Source organism: Linepithema humile, chromosome 4 (assembly GCF_040581485.1).
Source record: "Linepithema humile isolate Giens D197 chromosome 4, Lhum_UNIL_v1.0, whole genome shotgun sequence".
Lineage (NCBI taxonomy): Eukaryota > Metazoa > Arthropoda > Insecta > Hymenoptera > Formicidae > Linepithema > Linepithema humile.
The window spans coordinates 4985256-5006207 of NC_090131.1; the positions used below are offsets into that span (position 1 = coordinate 4985256).

At 41.2% G+C, this 20952-nt stretch overlaps 1 protein-coding gene across 16 annotated transcripts in view; it reads right to left on the reverse strand.

Annotated features, from left to right (window-relative positions):
* LOC105671945 (uncharacterized) overlaps window positions 1-20952 on the reverse strand; it is a 150407-nt gene that overhangs the window by 4327 nt on the left and 125128 nt on the right. For 14 of the 16 annotated variants that reach the window (XR_001100726.2, XR_010889834.1, XR_010889840.1 and 11 more), the window contains one exon: window positions 12054-12143. The exons of 1 other annotated variant lie outside the window; for it this stretch is intronic. Coding sequence is in view for 1 of the 15 variants with exons in the window: in XM_067353600.1 (XP_067209701.1) it covers window positions 12140-12143 (4 nt within the window). In the remaining 14 variants the exon portion in view is untranslated. Of the gene's footprint in view, window positions 1-9706; window positions 12144-20952 lie in introns of those variants that run through there. One more of the 16 variants, XM_067353600.1, reaches the window with a different exon arrangement.

Sequence of the window (20952 nt, forward strand, 5' to 3'; positions counted from 1 at the left end):
GAACCAGAGAAGATCAGAGAAAGAGAGAGAGACACAAAGTCTCGAAGAAAGCTGGCTGTGAAGAGATGCCGCGTTATCGCCGGTTCATCTGGAGTCTTACTTCAAGCTGGCCGCATGAAGTTGACTGACGTTTTATAAAAAATGAAAGGGTTTCAATTAGAGAAATTTTTTTTCAATTAAAAAATTTCTATTTCTTACGATAACTCGCGTTTCCTTTCACAAGACAGGGGTGTAAATATCCGTCGCTACAAAGAAACAATTACCAGAAAAGAGAATCTCGGAGAAAATCCGGATACAAAAAGATGTCGCATCATCGCCGGTTCGTCTGGAATCAAGCTGGATATGCGAAATCGACATTTCTTAAAAATTGAGGAGGTTTCAATTGATAAAACTTTTCAAAGAAATGTTCTCAATTTAAAAAATCTCTTTTTCGCAATAATATCCGTCCTCTTTTTCAGAAGAGACGGCGCGGGAATATCCCTCGCTTCAAAGGAACGGTCACGAACCAGAGAAGAAAGAGTCCCGAGGAAAGTCGGCTACGAAGAGATGCCGCATTATCGCCAGTTCATCTGGAATCTTATTTCGAGCTCACGTAAAGTCGACGTTTCTTAAAAAGGGAGTTTTAATTAATAAAAATTAAAAAAAAAATTCTTTATCGAAAAATCTCTGTTTCGTGCAATTATGCGAACTCTATTTTACAAATCAAAGCGCGTGAGGATTTATTACTACAAAGAGATGCTAAAAGATAAAAAAGAAGACTAGAGAAGAGAATAACGAAAAAGAAATCGAAGAAATGTCGCGTTATCGTCAGTTTAATTAAAATTCTGCTTGAAACTGAACATGTGAAATCAATGTATCTTAGAAAATAAAAGGATTGTAATTAACAAAATTTTAGATAAAAATTTTCTCCAAATAAAAGGACTGTAATTACCAAAATTTTAAATAAAAATTTTGAAAAATTTTTGTTTCCTGAAAAAAACACAGCATTGTTTTCGTTAGATACGTGATGTTGACTTGCGCACGGCCAACTCGTCATGGCAACTTTCGGGAAGGCATTAATCATGCAAGTCGGGAACTACTTGTATATGATTCGCGTGGGCAAACAACACCGGCTTGAGGTTGAATACGTTAATGCCGGTATGTACGCCGCCACGCTGTACACAACGGTGAGAAGGATTGATATTCTTTTGCCGTGCGCGCGAGTCGCCTCGGCCGCCTCTCGGAAAACCGTTTGTTATTCCGACTGCCTCACGAAATTCTCGCCGGCTATGATATTCGTGTGCCTATCCGGCTTACCTGCGCGCATGCACCACGGCCGACCCGTTATTTTCCGTTTAGATATGCAGCTTGGAATAGATAAACAGACGAACCGCCAGAATAGCGGAAGACGCGGCGCTATTTTAATTTCTAGCCACTTCCGCCGTCAGAAGCGGCGAGCGGACTTGACTGTTTGCCGAGACAACACAATATGCACAGGGTGTGCCAGATTCTTGTTGTAACAAGCAAATTTTTTGAATGAGTTTAGAGCGAATTTCTCCGCAACAAAATAATGTAATTTGTGGCTACGTTTCATCGTAAATTTTTGCGATGGAATTAAACTTTGTTTAACGTGAACTTTTCAATGCCACTTATTTACATACATTTACATACATAATCGTTGATTATGTGTTTGGATTAATTTATTTTTTTTTATAAATGACGATTTATTTATGACGATTATTCTTCCGAAAGAAGTGCGACATATCGCAGAGAAAGAGAAGCTGAATAATTTTAACAAAATATTTCTAAGTATCGCACATATTTTAAAATTATCGAGCTTTGCTTTCCACAATATTTCGTGCATACACACATGCACGCTACATTTCTCGGAAGAGTGGTTGCCAAAAAGAAATCGTCGTCTCTCAAGAAATATAAACCCGATAAAAGTGCTGCTCAAAGGACACACACCGGAAATTCTTTGAGAAACGCGGCTTCAAAAGTCGCTTTCGTTTCTCCTGCCTGGCGGAATTGCTATCGAATTTCCTAGAGTGACTCGGCTCGTTCTCGATCCTCCGCTTTTCAACCAAAATCGATCGATCTTTGATATAGAGTTAACGGACGTAGCGTAAACTAGATGATTTTTGCTTTCCACGACACAATAACTTTCGCAACAAACGATTCCCTTGAAAAATACAAAGCCCGAGCTCAAAAGTCAAACGCAAAATCACGCGGGTATTAATAAAATAATTGTTAAATAAATACGTTTAAAAACACATAAATAATTACATATTTTGTTATTTAAAAGTTAAAAAGATGACTTAAATTATTTAAAAGTTGGTTAAATAACAAACTAGCTAAATTAATTGAAACAATATTGATAAACTGAATGTCAGTAGCATCAGCTGATTAATTTTTATTATTGTTTTGTAAAAGCACCAATTTTCAAATATGTATAAATCTAGTTTGCGTAAGTGCGAGATATACGAGAGCGATGACCGAAAAGCGAAACGGCCGAAAAAACGCTTATGAGCGGGTTTGATGGAACATTTATCCCGGCTTCGAGTCGCTACGTGGATGATCGATCGGCCGTCGCTCGGCGGCAGGAACGATATTTTGCGAAATATTTTCGAGACACCATTTTCCGGTTCGCTGCGTTACATTTTACACGCGCGCGTGCAGTCGAATTTGTATGATATATTCAGCAAAACAATTGTTCTCGCGTGAACGAGATTATTTCTCCGCCGATTTAATTTTCGATGGGCTTCATCAATACTCGAAGATTGCTTTTTGATTATTGTTGTACCCGCGTTATTTGCGCATTCGCATGTTTATTATCGTCGGCCGCAATAATGCAAATATTTTAAGTTATAAAACCAGGGCTCGTTATACAGAGAATGAAGCATCAGATGATACTTTGGAAGGCGAACTTTCTCGCAAACGAAGCTTCTCATGACAAAAATATTAAAATACTGAATCTTGAAAATGAAAAGAAAAAACTGCCACAAAGTCGATTTGAAATTTATCAAAAGTATCGCGCCGTAGTTCGGTGCATCCTATATACAAGCGCTTAATGTGCATCGGAAATAGCTGTCCGTAGGTTATATAACGGTATAATGATGCACGTTTTGCTAACAAAACCGGAGAGTTAAGCTACTCGGGGCCGTTCGTCCATAAAAAGGAACGTGGAAAGGAGAGACTGAAACTGAGACGAGCGCAAAAAGGGCGTGCCGGCGTTTGACAGGAAGTTGACCCAACGTCCGGTTCTAATGTATTTCCGGCCGGTTACGGCTATCAAATCGCACGAGTCTGCGGTTCGCCGACGTTCTATTTCTTTCGTACCCCACCTCCGTTATAATCGTCATCTTCGTTTCCCGGCCGTGTTCGAATTAACAGCGTATAAAGACGTCGTTGAAAGCTTTATCACGGTCATTAAACGCCTCCGTGCTTTCATTCGCGGAATATTGTAATAAAACGAAATTTTCGCCGAATAGAATACGTCATCATATAACTGCAAAGTAGCTATTAAATATTTCATTAATCTACAAATGTGAGATTGCACAGTTTTTTTATGATTCAATAATTAATTGTTCAAATTGAAAATTTTCGAGAAAAGAGCAAACAAGAATTTACAATTTGGGCCATCTGGGAAATTTACAACTCTTTTAAGAAAGTTGGAAATTTGCAGCCACTTAATAAATTTATATAAAACTATAAATTGCATCGGTTGAAAGTTCATGAATCCGAGTAACTGATCAGTGCATGATTCATCGCGACTGCAAAAGCTGAGAGAGATTAAATAACAGATTATACACATTGATGCGCGGGATAAAGTAAATCCACGAAGACCGCTGTGTAAAGACTTCTTCCCCTAAATGCGTTACAGTCATGCTACAACCATTTGCAATCTCGGGAGCTCGTAAAACAAAGAGGAGCGGGATTGCAGCGGTTAAAGTCGACTCCGCTCGCGAAAAAAGGTCCGTTAACGAATCGATTGAAATGGAAATCGATTGAACAAGCACTCGGCGCTTGTTATTCTCCATTTCCCCTCTTTCTCCCTCCCGTCTGTCCGTCTAATGCGATTCCTTTCTTGACGTAGGTAGTTGCGCGGGACTGGAATCGCGCTCTCGAAATCTGGAAAACAGACGCCGATGAGGCAGGGAGCGGCGGGTGAGTGGGCGGGAGGGAGGAATCGGTCGGAGGATGGAGGATAATTGTATTGTAATTGCATCCTTCGAGCTACGTACGGCGGAGAGAACGTAGGGAAACGGAGCCGTGTCGGACTCGGGGCCGAGTCACGGTTGACCCGATTTTTTCCTCCGCTCCTCCGGCGGGGACTACGCGCCGGTTCCGAACTGAAACTAATGCCCCACGATGGCGGCGGCGGCGGCAACGGGGAAGGAAAGGAGAGAAAGAGCGAAAGAGAGCCGGCACGACGGCGGAGGGCAATGGATCTAAAGTGGCGGTCGTCGTGGCGGAGAAAGGAGAGAGGAGATCGAGAGCCACGGAGAGAAAGGGAGAAAACTGCGGACGGTGGTGGCGATGCGGGAGGATAAAGCCGCGCGGAACATATCCATAGGGTGTCTCGCGTAATTGCGATCGTTGATTGTAAACTGATTCACGCGTCGTTGCCTCGCGGCCAAGTCCTTTGCGCGCGCAAACGGTGCTCCCAAATGTAAAATGCAAGGAATTCTTTTCAATAATATGAATATTTTTCCGAAAATGTGGAGGAAATGCAATAGTTCCTGGGTGAATAAGAACGAAGGGTTTCCCAAGCAATCTTGTGAAGTGCGATTGCCGGCAGCGAAGCCTTATTGCGTGGCGTAAAATTGAGATAGGTCGCCGTGCGATGTAGCGGCTGATATTGCATTTTGAAAAAATCGTTAGAAAATAATTTACAAAACGTGTAATTTATCCGCTACGCCACTTTAGCTTCCGCTGAACCGCCGACGAGACGGTGGAAATTACGAGCGTTTGTAAAAATGCGGCGTAACTCTTTTAATCCCCGGTTACGAGCCGCTTCTTCTCCATTGTTGCATCGTACTCCGAAAATTCCTATAAAGAAAGGGATTAGCGCGAATCCGCCGTCGTCGTCGACGCTGACGCAACGTAACGACGTGCGCATTTCGCACATGTGTACCGTGAAACGGCTCTTTGTAATCCGCGACGAGACAAGCGCCGATCGATAAGCGCGTTATATGCATTAGGAGGCCGCCGCCGCCGCCGCCGCCGCCGCCGCCGCCGCCACCGCCACCGCCGCCGCCGCCGGTGCAACGAAGGAAGGAAGGTGTTCGACAATGGAAACGTCGAGGGAAACGAAGAAGCGAGAAACCCGCGAGTGCGTTCTCCATTTTCGCTGAAAATAGCGACACACTATTATTATAGCCTTGTAGACTCAAGTTTTGTCACGTCACATTGCTGAGTGAAGCAAGAGTACCGCTCCGTGAAAGAAAATACTTTTATTTAATTTTTCTTTGTATTTTACTTTTTACTTTCTTCGAATCGATATTTTCGCTGGAAAAAAAAATAAAGCCTGAATTGCCCCGATGATTCATTTTTGTACATAACAAATAAAAATAAATATCTTAACATTCCGAAAATTTAAATATCTAAATTGAATATCTCGAAAATAAATAAAAAAAGATATAGATGGAAGTGAAATGTATATCGATATCGGCTAATCTCGACGCGATGTTTCACGACGTGGCGATATAGCGCGCGTGGCATGGTAATATATTTTGATTTTCGCATTAGACTGTCTCTTACGAGCGATCGATCGATCGAGCCGGGAGAACGCGAAACGAATAAGAAAAACGATGCATCCAACGACGTTAAAGTCCGACGACGCCGTTTCAGCGTCGCGAAATAGATCACTCGGCTTATCCGGCTTTATAGTCGACGGCGAGTACGGCCGAGTCGTGGAAGCTTTTCGCGCACGTACAGCAAGTTATTTCAACATAATCGCTCCGCGAACTGCCGGGCAGAGGTAGAGCGAGAGAAAGAAAGAGAGAAAGAGAGAGAGATAAAGAGAGAATGAAGAGGAGGGGAGAAAACTAAGGATCCGCCTCGGGAAAATATGATTTGCTTGATTCACGTGTTGCCTCTCGCAGAAATGAGGCTAGCCATTTCTGCTGGCTACGAAAATCCCGCGAAATGAGCTCGCTCGTTATTTCGTTGATTAGTCACCGCGGCGAAGTTCTGTGTTTAATGTGTTAATTAATGAAACACGTTGCAACAACAGCAGCCAGCTGTTGCCTCTATTTCGGTATTCACAGATTCTTGATATCTTCTGCTTCTCTTCTTTCGCTGCGCAGATACACGGCCGCCGGAGTCTGAGACGTAACATCCCGCGCGCGCGCGCGCGCGCAATGTACTTGTAGCAACGTACTCAAGGACCTCTGAACAGGATGTAGATTTCATTGTACGCTCGATGTAATCGCGCTCCTTTGATACAAGACGACGTCGGGGAACTAACTTGTCTCAGTGTCTCAGGGCTAAAACACGCAATCGCGGCTTTCGGCGCGGCGGAATTCATGTAAACTCGATGATGATGCGCTTGGCACCTAACAACGCGGATATCTCTCCAAACACTGTGCCGTCTTGTTGCATCACGTCACGAGGGCCCTATCGCGAGCAAATTTTGCATACGCAACGCAGCGCGAGCAGTCATATTACAAAATTAGACACTGTCTCGTTAAGTTCTTCAACGTGAAGTGCCGCCAAGACGCCGTAAAGTTTTGCAACAAGATAATATTTATTTGACGTAAAAAAAGTAATTAAAAATATCAAATCACATAAATTGTAGAGAAAGGAATAAAGAGAATAAACGTTTTTACCAAAAAGTAACAATTATTTTAAAAATAGCTGAAATTTTATCGACGCGCAAATACGTTTCGCGATATGTTTGATAACAAGTCAATTTTGTAACAAAATCTATTACAAAAAATATATATATAAATTGATAATAAAAAATATATTTCTCTGTCCCAGTTTTATCCTCTTTTTAAATATTGCAAACGTTCTAGCTTTTCCCTATTGTGTTGCAAAAAAAAAATAAAAAAAAAAAAAAAGAGATTTGATCACTGACAGACGCGATGCGCAGTTGCATCACTTGCACCGTTAAGCCGACTGTGATAAGTCTCGTTTCGCGCGAGCGTTGCGTCATCGCGTCGCACGCAATATTTTTATCGCCGCGAAAGCTATTTCGCAGTGCTACATCCGGCGCATTTCGGTGCCGTTTTTCCCCGGGCTCGTTAGTTTTTCCCCGATGTTGCGCGCGTCGCGTCGCGTCGCGTCGCCACTCCGTCCGCTTCCGCTCGGCGTATTTTCAAACGCGCGGGCTCGTAGATTTTCCAGGATTTCGTAACGCGACATATAACGGCCGTGACGCAATCCACATCCGAGAGCGGGTCCCAGAACAAGCGCGTGAGAGATGCGCTCTTCCTCTCCCGGGTGCGGGTGGTGCGTGTTAAAAAGCCGCGTACACGCGCGCGCGCGCGCGCGCCGTTCACGCTCGCGGAGCCCGTGGGCTTCTATCGCGCGAAGCACACTCGCAACAACGCCGTGACCACACGCCTCAAACACGTGTGGCTATATAAATAAGCTTTATGACGTCATCCCGTGCGCAGAGCACAGCCGGAGCACGATTCTGCCGCGTTCCCTCGGCCTCTCTTCTTTCCTCACGATCCACCGATCCCGCGCTTCGAGCACACTTCTCTCTCCCGCTCTTTAAGATTCACACCGCTGAATTGCGTCGTTTGCTCCGGATTCTCTGGGCTCGAAGAGCAGGGGATACGCAGAAGCGTGGCGGAGTTTAATGGGCGAGACTCAATGGAACATTAGAGTGGGATATAAGAGATTTTAGACTGGATTTTCCCTTGATTTTTTTCGCAACATTTATTTTCATAATGCAAATTGTTGAATTTATTAATTACTAAATTAATATATGTATATAGAAAATAAAAGCCAAAAATATTTATAAATATTATTTACATCAAATATAAAAATTAGCGAAATTTGATATAAAGATTAATCTACGAATTATAAAATTGCCGAATTTGCAAAAGTAATCAATTTGTTTCAAATTGATTTAAAATAGATTTTATCTCAAAAATAATTAAAATTCCCGATTAACTGTTAAAATATTATGTCGAAAATTCAACACACGATAAATAATGGTTGCTCGTCGAGAGTTTTCACGATGGAAAAATCATATTCGTTATTAGATTCGCGATGAAAAGGGAAGGTTTGTTTGTTTCGCCGCACCATGTGGAGTCCGTTTTCATATCGGTGCTCTCATATTAATGCTGCGTAATAGATAATCGGTCGGAATAGAGTCTTACGTAACGATAAAACAGATGGTCTGTTGGAATGCGGGCATTCACGACCTACAAGAAAACGCGAAGTGCCATAGCGTGCGTTCGTCCATGAGATGAAAATATGGGCCGCGTTATATGGTGCGGCAATAAACCTATACGTAAATAACTGTAACGAAAAGCCTTACGTCCGTTACTACGAATATGCTTTAGAGCCGTCTCGCGCACAAGCCGACCCGAGCAATTCCGACGATTAATACTTGGCATCAAACTCACGATCACGACGTCGCCTTCGTGAACTTCGGCTATTCGCAAGATTCGCGGAATCGCTGTGAAGTACGCTTAATGGACGGCGACTGTAAACGTATTCCAGTATATTCTACACCGTAAATTTGCCAAAATTGCCTATAAAGAACGGATGCGAAATGGGGTCGCGCAATACGCAATTTATCTCATTGTCATTTGATCGTAGAGCGGCTGGAAAATGGTTTATGTAGTCAATTTTGAAATTACTCGAAACTCAACAATATTTTATTTCCACGTGAAAGATCTTTATTCAAATTTCTTTAAATAATATTAAATGTATTTAGTCGTAATTATTCGTGTAGGAAGTGATAATTCTTTGACAATCTTATCTTTTTAATTACAACACTAAACGATTGCGCACAAATCGCGGTCAATTAAAGAAAGATCGGAATCTCTTTCCGGGCGCGATATCTCACGACATGTAACGCAATATAATGGCACGTATCAGCATTATTCCGAGTGGGCTTAGTCAAAAAAACCGTTCCGCGCAATTATCCACGCAATTTATTCGCGGCGGTACTTCGCGTCGCTTAACATAAGAATATCAGACGAGTGTGCGAGCTCGCCCGGAGCGAAAAACGAGTGGCTATGAAAAGTTTACGGGGGACGAAAAGTGATGGTACATAGAGATGAGGGGGTGGTTGCAGCGTCCCCGGCAAATCCGCGATAAGTATGCGCAAAATGTATGAAAGAGATTTCGCGCATGGAGTGGCGCAAAACCGGCATTGGCGCGGAAACTGGTGAAAGCACAATTTAAGGACCAATAGCGATTTCAGAGTTCCTTATAATCCTTAAATGCAGTTTATAAAAAAAAAAAAATCTTTCAAAATTTTATATCAATTCGAAAAAATAATAAATACATATATGTGTGACGCATTGGAGAAATACCAGATAATTTAACATCTCTGAAATAAAATTTCCACTGCTAAAAATTGATCGATTACTTTATTGTACGTCGAGTAGCAATGATTGCATATATTCTCACTGAATAGATATATTTAACAATGAAAAGCGCGTCAAATATGTATACATCTCTTTCAAGTTTTCCCTATTTTTATTCCTGTTTAATCTTCAAAATATTTTTCAATTTGTATATTTCTCTGTTTGAATTCATTCCCTTCATTCCGAAACGCAATGCGTTGTCGACCCTGTTAAGAAGACAGGAAGTACGGGGGTTGGATAGACGCGCGAGGGGGATGGAAGGCGAAACGATGTCGGCGACGACGGCGTTTAGAGCGTTAAAGATGATGGAGACTATAAATGACTGAGAAAGGCGAGCGAGTGTGCATATCTCTCTCGTGAGGGACTCATCGCGGCACAATAAGAAGCGGGTTGGGAACCGACGAGAGGGACGACGATAGTTAAAGAACAGAGGGAAGGAGGGTGTACCGTACAAAATGTGACATTACCGGGAACAAGTGATCATTAAGGCCACCCCGGGGCTAAACAAAGGGATCATTGAGAGACTTAAGCGAGGCTACAGGCAGTTTCGAAACTAGTCCGCGCAGTCGCTCGAACAAGCGAATTGTACATTGCCACTTTCGCAGATTTTACCTCTCTCTCCTCCTCTTTGCTTCTTTCTCGATCTCGCTCGCGCGTTCGCCTTTGCACTTCGACCTCTGGACAACGGGAACATCTCCCACGGGTGCCGTGCGGGTTTCCATTTTGATTTCGAGGTCAAATTGATTGCCCGTGCGAGCCTTAACAACAGCGTTCAAGCGCTATTTTCTCATGAACGTTGAAATTTCGTTCGAAATAAAGTCGACGTATCTTTCATCTATTATTATTCCCTACTTAAAGTGATGGGATTTTCTTTTATGCATATCTTAAAAACTTAAATAGAAAAGCAACTTGAATATTCCTGGCGTTTAAATTGTAAATTTTAGCGTAAATAATCTTACAATTGCTAATTAAAATTGGAAATTTCATCTATTTCATTTTTTTTATATTTTTTAAGAAGAGATGTAATTCGAAATTGACGTTACATGTAAAAAGATACAATCGGATAATTCGCAAACCTACCTCGCCCGATCTATCGTGTCTCGATAGCTTAGATTTTCATGCACTAACCGGCGCGCTTCGCTATCAAGTCCAATTGTACGATATGCATACCGATTGGCCCGATATTATCGATCTCCATATATCGAAGAGACGAAAGGCATCATCCCGGGCTCACCGAAAAGCGGCGCGCTCGACATCACGACGTATGCACATCCCCATGGGGGTAATCTCATTTCTTATCGACAACGACGACGAGATCAGCGACTCGAGCGTTGTTAACGTATCGTCATTGAAATCCGATTACATGCTCCGCCGCCGTTCTCATGCGGACAAAAAGCGAGCACGCGGCAGGGAGGGGGGGGGGAGGGGGGGAGTAGAATGTCCACCGCAAACGCGTAATTTTCTTTCTTCTTCGTCGTTTTTCTTTTTCGAGATTTTTTTTTCACTCGAACCCGATCGTACAGTTTCAATCTCGGGGAATTCATTTCCTCGCCGATTGGCGCCGGTACAGGGGTGTGCTCGGTGGATTTACGGAGGGATGTATGCGGCGCTCTCGGCCGAATCCGTTACCACAGATGCTGTCTGTCGTTATACCCTTTCCCTTTTTGCCACCGTCGGGTTGACATTAGCGACGAAATCAGAATTTTATTACGAACAAGCGTGCGGCGCTTGGGACCGCGCGGGGCACCAAAAGCACGATACGAGTGGACCGAAGTAACGTAGCCAGAAATATGCAGATCTATTTGGAAGAGTTAAAAAGAAATTAAGCTCGCCAGCTTGTCGAAGAATCGATCGATTTTCGATAAACATAAAAATTTGATCTTCCGCGATTTAACGTTAAATAAACGTTCATAAAATGTCGACAGTTCGAGGCAGTGTTGAGTCTCGCGAGAATCATGAGCGCTAACCGTTATCATTTTGCTTTATTGAATATATATTTATGCGTTATTTGCACATTCGTTCATGCGGTTAGGTGTCTCATGGCGGCTGTAATCGAATTTATATAGAGTGGCCGCGACCGAAACTGTTATTGGCTAAATAAACTGGAAAATGGACCCGACTCACATGGAAAATGAACTTTGGGAAATTGCCGCGGTGGCCGGGGCTTAACTGAATACATCGAGTTAATTAAGTACTTGCATTCTCATCAATATTAATATCATTTATATTAATCAAGTAGTAATAATGGTTAACATAGGATATCGTGCGCCGCGTTTTGCTGCTGTAGAAATGATTACTTAAGTCGTGACGATTAATTACACTTGCGAGGATCGACGTCACGCATGCATTAGATATGTATTAGATAAATTACGTTTTTTACCCGAACAAATGTAGGCCGCTATTAATAGTTGACTTAATCAAGAGAGAATGTTTTCTCAATCTACATCGCACGGAGAATTCAGATTTTCGTAGATTTCAATATAATTATTGATTAACATCTAACTGCGTTTTTACCTTATTATTATATATATCCAATGCGCTGGATCAGAGTGTATGCGTATTAGGTATTCCTGTTCCACTTTTTTTTACTCTTAATGTCATCATCTGAAACAAAAGAAAGTGTATTTTGTTAATTAAATTTAATGGTAATATGAGAAAAGAGATACGAAATATTATAACAATCTGATATATAATAAAATCGTTAGGAGTGATTACTTCTTTAATAGACATCGTAAATCATTAAGCCAACGATAACCATCAATTATCATTAAAAAGTACTGCGGTATCACGACTGTGCTGATTGACCCTATTAAATATTAGACCCCCGCAGCGTCAAGATCTGTGTCAAGTTTCTTATCCGCTCGAGCGACGCAGGCACAGCCGCATTCCGTCGAGTCATCGTCGTAACATCATCGCGCCATCGTCGGATGCTGCGTTCGGAAAAGAATACCTCTTCTCCCACGCGTAACACACGCGTACGTGTGTACGTGCGCTTAGTGTTGCGCAGCTCGACGGAGGGAATCGACAATTTGACGGATCGATGACCGTTCAACGTGCCGGCAGACTTGATCGGTCTCTCTCTCTCCCCCCCTCTTTCTCCCTCCCTTTCGCTCTCTCTCTCTCTCTCTCTCTCTATCTATCTATGTATGTACATTCCCGCAGGTTTGCAAGGAGGCGTGAAGGCACCACCATTATTTATGAGAGCCGTAAATCACGATCGATCGATCTGACAGATCGATCGTGCGCGCTCGCGCACGCTCGCTCAAGCGGCGTTCTCGAACGCCGGACTCTCGTCGTCGAGGAAACACTTTGACGAGGGATGCCCACGTATGATGCAACTATCACGACTATCACCGTGACACTAGTGGAATTATACCAGGCAAACACAATATCGCTCGCGCGATGTATCCGCGCTCATATATCGTACGTCCATGCGAGCGAGAGGTATTATTTTTTGCCGGTTGCATTATTGCCGTCCGTCACTATTTATCACACTTTATCACTCTCTACTGGGAATTCAAGAAGTAGAAGTACTAAAGAAGTGCGTGCAAAGTTTTTAGGAATCGCGTTGTCGTAATAAAATTATAAAATAATTAAAATTGAATATTTTAAATAATATCCGCAGAATAAAAATTTTTGAAAGATAATTCTCATGTTTTTTTGTCTTCTTTTATTTTATCGATGATATTTTTAGCATTTTGTAATATTATTAAATAACGCCTGAAATTTTTTCTGACAAAAAAGAATTATAAATTATAGCATTTTGTAAGATAATTTTCCTCATATCGAGTCTTCAATTAAATTATCATAATTTCACCGCGCCTAATCTGCATGACAAATGCGATTCAAGTACGACGGAAAGAAATAAAAAGAAGTATTAATAAAAGAGATAAAGATTTCTTGTTTAAATTCATCGCTTAATTTGCCATACTTAGCCCATCTCATTTTGTCTACATTTCGCCCGTTTATTACTTTCGTCTATTAAAATGAAGCTTTCTTGCATAAGATGGCTCAAATTCAGAGTGGAAAGCGCTGTAGCGAGCGATATAGAATTCCTGATTAATAGCTGCTCGAGTGCTAGTGATTTACGATGATTATGCCCCCGATGACACCGCGGAGATACAGTTAATTGCTTAACAGGTGTCGTTTACTGCTTAACATGCCTTCGACGATCAGTGCTGGATCAATAAAGCGGTAATCAGCTGTGATATGCGCACATTTTCTGAACTTACATCTTACAGCGGGATAATGATAAAAGCACCGAGTAAAATATCATTTCTGAATAACAAATGTTTTCGCGTCATTTGTTTCTGAGAATACAAAAAAAGAGATTTTTCTGCGTTGCATCTTGCAACGGTGATGATTATTATAATACTTAAAGCTCTCACGGATAATGGTAGACGTACTTAGTCACGTTTTTCTCACCTCGCCGCGAATCAAGATAACGCTGCGTTTTATATATCACAGGAGGTTTTATATATCCTATATGCGCGGAAAGAAATATTAACATTTTTCTACACTGCGTTTAATTAGCGAGAGAAATTTTTATTTGTTCCTCTCTCTCAGCATTTTACGCTATAATATTTTATAATTATTTTACGTTGCAATACAAAAAGATTTTATATTAAAATGATTTAAAATTTAAAGAGATTTTATTTTTTACATTGTAGCACCAGAAAAATGGAAAAAAAATTTCAACTAAAAATTAGTTCAAAATATATGTAAAGCAATATATTAAAAAAACGAGGAAAATAGTGTTGTTAAATTCAATTTTTGCCGAGCAAAACAGGTTGTAAATTTATTAAAGCAAATAACGCCACTTTCGAATTAATCTATATTAGATTCTGCAAGACGAGTCAGCTGAGTAAGCGAGCAAATTTGAAAAGTGGTTACTGACAAATTACTTGATGACGCACCAAGTTTGAAGGAATTTTACTTAGATCTGACCTAGATTCGGTAGTCGAAAGCTACAGACTATGGAAATTGTGTTCTAACGAGCTTGTTAGTTCCAGCGGTCGGAATAAACCAACGATCAATTCATTGCAAATTATGGATAACAATGATCAACTTATGCAAGAATAAATCTACATATTATAAATAATCCTATAAAATGGAAACAATGCTATTAATATTGCATTTCTAATGACAAATAAATATTATGTAAAATTAATTATAATCATAAATAAAAATTATGCTAAATAAAATGTTTTGTAAAAATGTTGTCGGCTTCTTATAATAATTATTCTTTGAGAAATAAAAATTTTTTCACATTTTTTCAAACTTCGTATTTTTATCATGTACTATAAAAAATAGATAAATTGCTAAAACAATATCTTAACAATCTTAATATACATACTTTCTCTATGTCGACGTACAAAAAGACATTAAGGCGCTGCACAGCTGTATAATATCTGATTCCCATTTCACCATCTTAACGATGCTTCCAGACGGAACCATATTTCTCGTTTGAGGGAATCCTTCCGGTGCTCGCCGGTGCGAGCATATTCCAACGGTCCCATTATTTAATGCCGCCCGCACCTGCCTCCAACAGGTGATGGGGGCTCGCGATCTCCCGGTCTACTGTGCTCGGGCACGTGCCTTTGCTGCAGAAAACGTGTCGTTCCGAACAGCCGCGCGTATCGCAGAGCACAATCGGATCACCATAAAAAAGGTGCGGGAGATTGTTCGGCCGACGTGCGCGTATCTTTTTATAGTGCACTCGACTGATTCAGAGAGATCGATCTCGGAAAAAGACCTTTAAACTTTAACTGACGTTGTTATATCACACGTTTCCGGATGAAACGGGAACTTGCATGACGCACGTAATGTATTATCCCACGTGATCGTATCATTAATGCATAAACACGAACAAGTTGCATAAATAATGTACCCGTTTATCGCGAAATAAGTATAATATTAGAGGTGACGATATTTAAAAACATAATTTCAGCTTCCATGATTTAAAATAGACAGTTATTTAAAGTAAATAAAATTTATTCGTGTGCTCGAACCGTTTACAATGTGTCCCGTTTGCAAAGTATTAAGATCGCATAACTTCACATCACGTCGGACGTTTTAAGATCCTATAAAATTAAGTTTATTGTTAGAAATTGTCACACACACCGTCGATTCGTGCTACGTTCCGAGACAATGCGCACGACACTAACTAGTATTTCTTCTGCTTTAATAACCGACTGGAATTGCACAAGACGATCGTTGCGTCCTTGTGTGCAACACCCACGTTGCATTGTATTGCAAAACCTTCGTATCGTGTCGCGCTATTATCTCGTTTCCGATCGGCGATCGTGAGTAATTTACTTTTATGACGCGCACGCGTTGAATTAAGAGAAAATCGAAATTTTATCGAAACTGACAGAGGTAGATATTTATCTTGATTTTAACATATATAACTGTTGTCGCCATAAAAAATTTTATAGCACTCGGATAATACATGTTACGCGTCATTAAATAACAGGCCGAATGTAGATTGCTTAAGCTCGGCATAATTGCGCTCCAAGATTATTTGAATACATTTACATAACTAATGTAGCTCGTACACAATCGCAATAACGACGTCAAATATTTGCCGAACGATATATCGTGACGTCGTCAAATAATAGGTGACGACTCAAACGAAACGGTTCGTGTGTGAACGGGCCATTTTACGCGAGTTTCGAGATTGTGAATGACAGTCTCGAAGCCGCAATGCACGAGAGATGCGAGAAACAGAACATGCAGCACCGCGAGCGCCGGGAGAGAAAGGCAAATAAAGTAACGACAATCAAATTAACAGTGCAAATCTCACGCTCCGTCGTCTATTGAGTCATTCCCTATGCGATGTATGTGTGTGTGCGCGCGCGCGCGCGCGTGTGCTGCCACCAACTATATATCAACAATATATTCCGGTTGAGTATAAATACGCATGAATCATGCGTTACGCAAACTCGCAACTTCGGAAGGGCGTGCCCGGAAGGTATTGTTAGCCGCTATATCTCAATATCGCGGTTTTCCACGTCCGCAGCTTTCGCAGAAAAGTATAGTCTTGTGGTATGTATGTACCCCGGTTATCCTTCGATATCCCAGTAAGCTTCGCGTCAGCAACCTCTGTCGCCTATTCGCGTCTCAGAGATGTAACGCATACTATCTCAAGATGCACTCTGTCGGATCGCAAAATAAATTCTCGAGGAATATTGGCAGCTTCAACACTCTCAGTCTACATCAGGGAAAATCACTGTTTATCAGTTACGTCTAATAGACTCGTTTTAAACATTTCTAAACGGTTGTTTGTCAATTTCGAGATATAATTTTGCGATAAGATTTGTTGAATGATTCGAGCTTTTTCAATTACTTATATTTTATGAATAATTTACGAAAAATATTACAGAAATATAAATGTAAATCTTGCCACACAGAGCTGCTAGAAAACTCATAAAATTAGATTCCATGCATTTATCGAGAGTGATAAGATTATAAGGGTAATTTCGGAGATATATTCTGTTTTCGTTGCAACATTTTGATACGCACGTGTGCGCGGTTAATTCTACGGCCAAGTCTTGATTCATCTTCGAGGATCATAAAACGCACGAATGTAAATTGTAAAAGAGATAACGAGATAACGAGGAGTATCGTAAGCGAACTATTGGCTTTTCTCGGAATGGGAGCGCTTGATAAAATGTACCGCTATTGTATAGCATCACACAGCAATATATCGCGCAACATTAGCTCGATCGTAGAATCCCATTATGCGATTAAATATATTTTAATACTCTCTTCGATCAATGAATTCCTCCTTCGACTTTATTCGCAATCGAAAGAAAATCGCCGGAATACTTTATATGCAATTCTCCTTTCGGCGTCAGTTAAGCAAACTCAGTTCCAGTCCATAAATCGTAGTCCGAGAGGATATAAGCCAATTTCAGTTCAAGGGACAGATTCTAATTCTACTTTTAGTTCCACCTTCAATCTCGTCCTCGCCGTTAATTCCAGTTCTACTGCGCGAGAGAGAAAGGACGAATTCTAATTCAAGTAGTTACAACAACCGAGTTTTTCGCGGTGCCGGGCTGCGCAGCTTGTTAGCCAACAACGAATTCTGCTACAAATTCTTGTCAGCAGTTTCAACAACTTCAGCAACTACTTTGCAGTACCGTGCGTCAGACCGGATTCATATCTCATTGAAACGGGCTCTAAATTTTCGTAAATCCTATTTCTGCGAGTTTCTGTTCTTAACCGTTTGTACAAATATCTCGTTTGATAAATGAATGAATCAAATGTATGGAAAAAAAGTATCGCGCAGCCTCGAGAAAAAATTTATAATTTATTTAATTTTTAATTATGCTTAATAATCGCGTGATATCGCGTGTCGCTTTCGAGTGTTAACGCAATAACTTTTTAATAAAATTAGATTACATGAAGAAAGAGTCAAATTTTTTTGCAAGACACTTTTCTTCGCACAGAAATAAGTTCAGAGATAGCGGTTTAATACACGATAGAATCTAGATGCAAAGCATCGTATTACATTTACTCATTAAACAACGGTCCTCGTAAATAGGAGTGTACAAAGGATTAAGATGGAGCTTCACTGTGGAAGAGTGGATAAGCGCTTAATAATAAAACTTATTAAGCGATTTTAATCTTAAGCCGTGCAAAAAGTTTTAATTGCGCGAAAGCACGAATATAGTTAATTGAAGTATAAATATAATTTATGGATTCATATTTATTGCGAGAATAAAACTTTTCAGAGAATTCAATTTCATCCCTTTGGAAACAAAAGCGCAACGCGCGCAGTTGTATTTTTCGCGCAAAAACAAAAAAGTTACAAGCTTTTTAAAAGTTTGTTAATGCATTCAAATTGGAATTGTAGCGCGCATTTATCACATTCCATTTATTCGCGTTACTATGAAAACGCTTCGCTCTCCGCCGTTTTCAATACCGAAGTCACTGATTTCGCTCGCCGCGCGGTCGAATCGAGCCATTTCCCGCAACAAGCTCTCTTCCCTCTCTTTCCCTGCTTTCTCTTAACCAAACTCTCAAGATACGAAACTAGAGCCAAGCAATCGCGGTAAAAGGATGGGCAATGACGTACAATTGCGGGATGAAAGAAAGCATGGCGTTATCGCCAAGGGCGATAACGCCGAGTAACAGAATATCGGCCGATCGAGTTATATCCTACGCTGCCAGAATCGGATCCACCATAAACCTGATAAAGCGCTCGCTTCGGATCTCACTTTTGAAGGAATCCCGCTTTCCCGGATGTAAATCGGCGCCAAAGAAAATAGAGAGACTAGCGAAGTCGCGCTTTTTGATACCCAGCAAGTGTCATAAATGTGATTACACTTTTTATATTATCATGAGATCTATTCGTGTATATACAGGATATTCTATTTAAAACTGGCCAGCGTGGATAAACCTTTTATCTTAACTGTTTTTTCCCATTTTTGAGGGAGCATAATTTTTCTCGATGTAAATCTGGCGCCAAGAAAAATAAAAATAGTCGAATTCAACTGTTTAACGCTCGGGAAGTGTCAAATATTGTTACACTTCCGATACTGTAAAATATATTTATGCCGGATGTTCCACTTAAAACCAGGCCGCGTGTGTAAAACTTTTATTTCAGCTTTTTATTTCTCGCTTTTGAGGAAATCCGATTTTCCTGAATGTAAATCCAACCGCCAAAAGAAAATAGAAAATAGTAAAACCGCGATTTTTAGCGCTCAACGAGTTCATATACGTTGTTCCACTTTCGATACCATAAGATGTGTATATATATATATATATATATATATACACACACACACACGCGCGCGCGCGCGCGCGCGCGGAATGTTTTATTTAAAATCGGCCTGTGCGTACACGCGCGTAAAATTTTCCTTTTCACTGAAACGTCCTGTATAATTTTACTTGAATAATTTTTTATTTTTATCAAAAATCTCTAGAGACAAAGGGCTGATTTACTATCGAGGTTTCACATGTATAATCTGTCCTTGCCACGCTCTATCGCTTTCGATATCTTCGCCTCGTGCCATATTTGCGCGCACACGCGCGTGAATCACGCGTCGGCGGCACATCGTGTTACGCAACGCATCGCGAGCGAGACGAGGCACGCGTGTGACGGACACTCTTATGCTAGAGAGATATTATGTATGCGTGTCCATGTGCCAGTGCGTGTGGGTCTCGTTTGCGCGTGTGAAACGCTGCGCACCGTTTACTCCCTCGTAACGTGCGACACACATTTGTCGTTCTAACACGCGCGCGAGCGAGCCTACGTCGTTACGTTTTTCCCTCCTTTTGTGTTACATTCGTCGTGAATCCACAATGAGAGGGACTCCGGTTCGTCAAGGACACGCTTATCTGAGTGCTTAAATGCCCGCCTCATGCGTGGCGCGCGGCGGGATACACGACGAGTGATTTAATGAATTTCTTTCCCGCGAACTTCGTCGCTACGCTGAGCGAGGCGAAGAATGGATAGTAGAGCGAAGGAAACTCTCTCTACCGTTTCCAAGATGTGTGGAAATGATGATACAATTGGCACGTTAAAGTGTTTGCTTGTTCACTTCACTCAAAAGAATAAAACTTGTATTTTTTTTAGAAAACCTTGTAACCGATCAAAATACAAATGCTAATTATTTCTCAAATTATCTTACCGCGATTTGAAGTAATTTCAATGCGGACACATCGCAACTCGCGATAATGTACAAATAGATTCATATATGCGCGGATCTTAATGTCGCAGAATTTATCTAACAAATAATTCCCCGCCGTCACAATTTCCGCGCCGTTTCGCCGCGGATCCGATTCGTAAAACGCACGATTCCGCCGTGCGATCGATTCGTCGTCCAGGAAGCGCGCTAAAATGCGCCACCGACGAGGACAACAATGAGCGACTCTGTAATCGTCGGAACGAGAGCGATCGAGCGAAAGAACATAATGCACGCTCTGTGTTACCGTGACGAGCGATTCCTCCTCGTTACGCTCATGGACCCCCGTGAATCACTCGGCGCGCGAGAAACGGCGAATTAGCGCCGCCGATAGACAAGAGCGTTAGTCACGAGGATCGTTAGTCACCCGACGGGCGCTTGCCTCATGCCTCTTGCTGCCACGCTTACGAACATCGACGCTTTCATTCCTCTCGAAGGATGCGAGAGAGACTAGACGTGGCTAAATTCGTACAAAATATCGTTCCGATTGAACGATCATCGCCATTAAAATATCACAATAGTTCCGTTGTGCTTTACCGAGATATCTCTTTAATCCATTCGCACTCCAATTTTTTTTCATTGAACTCTTTTTCACAAACGAAATGATTGTAAAGGTGTTAAATATACATTTTTACGTGTGTATAATATATTGAAACCACAAATGTAAATTGAATGAAATTATCGAGCTGGAGAAAATGTATTAACAATCATAATTTTGA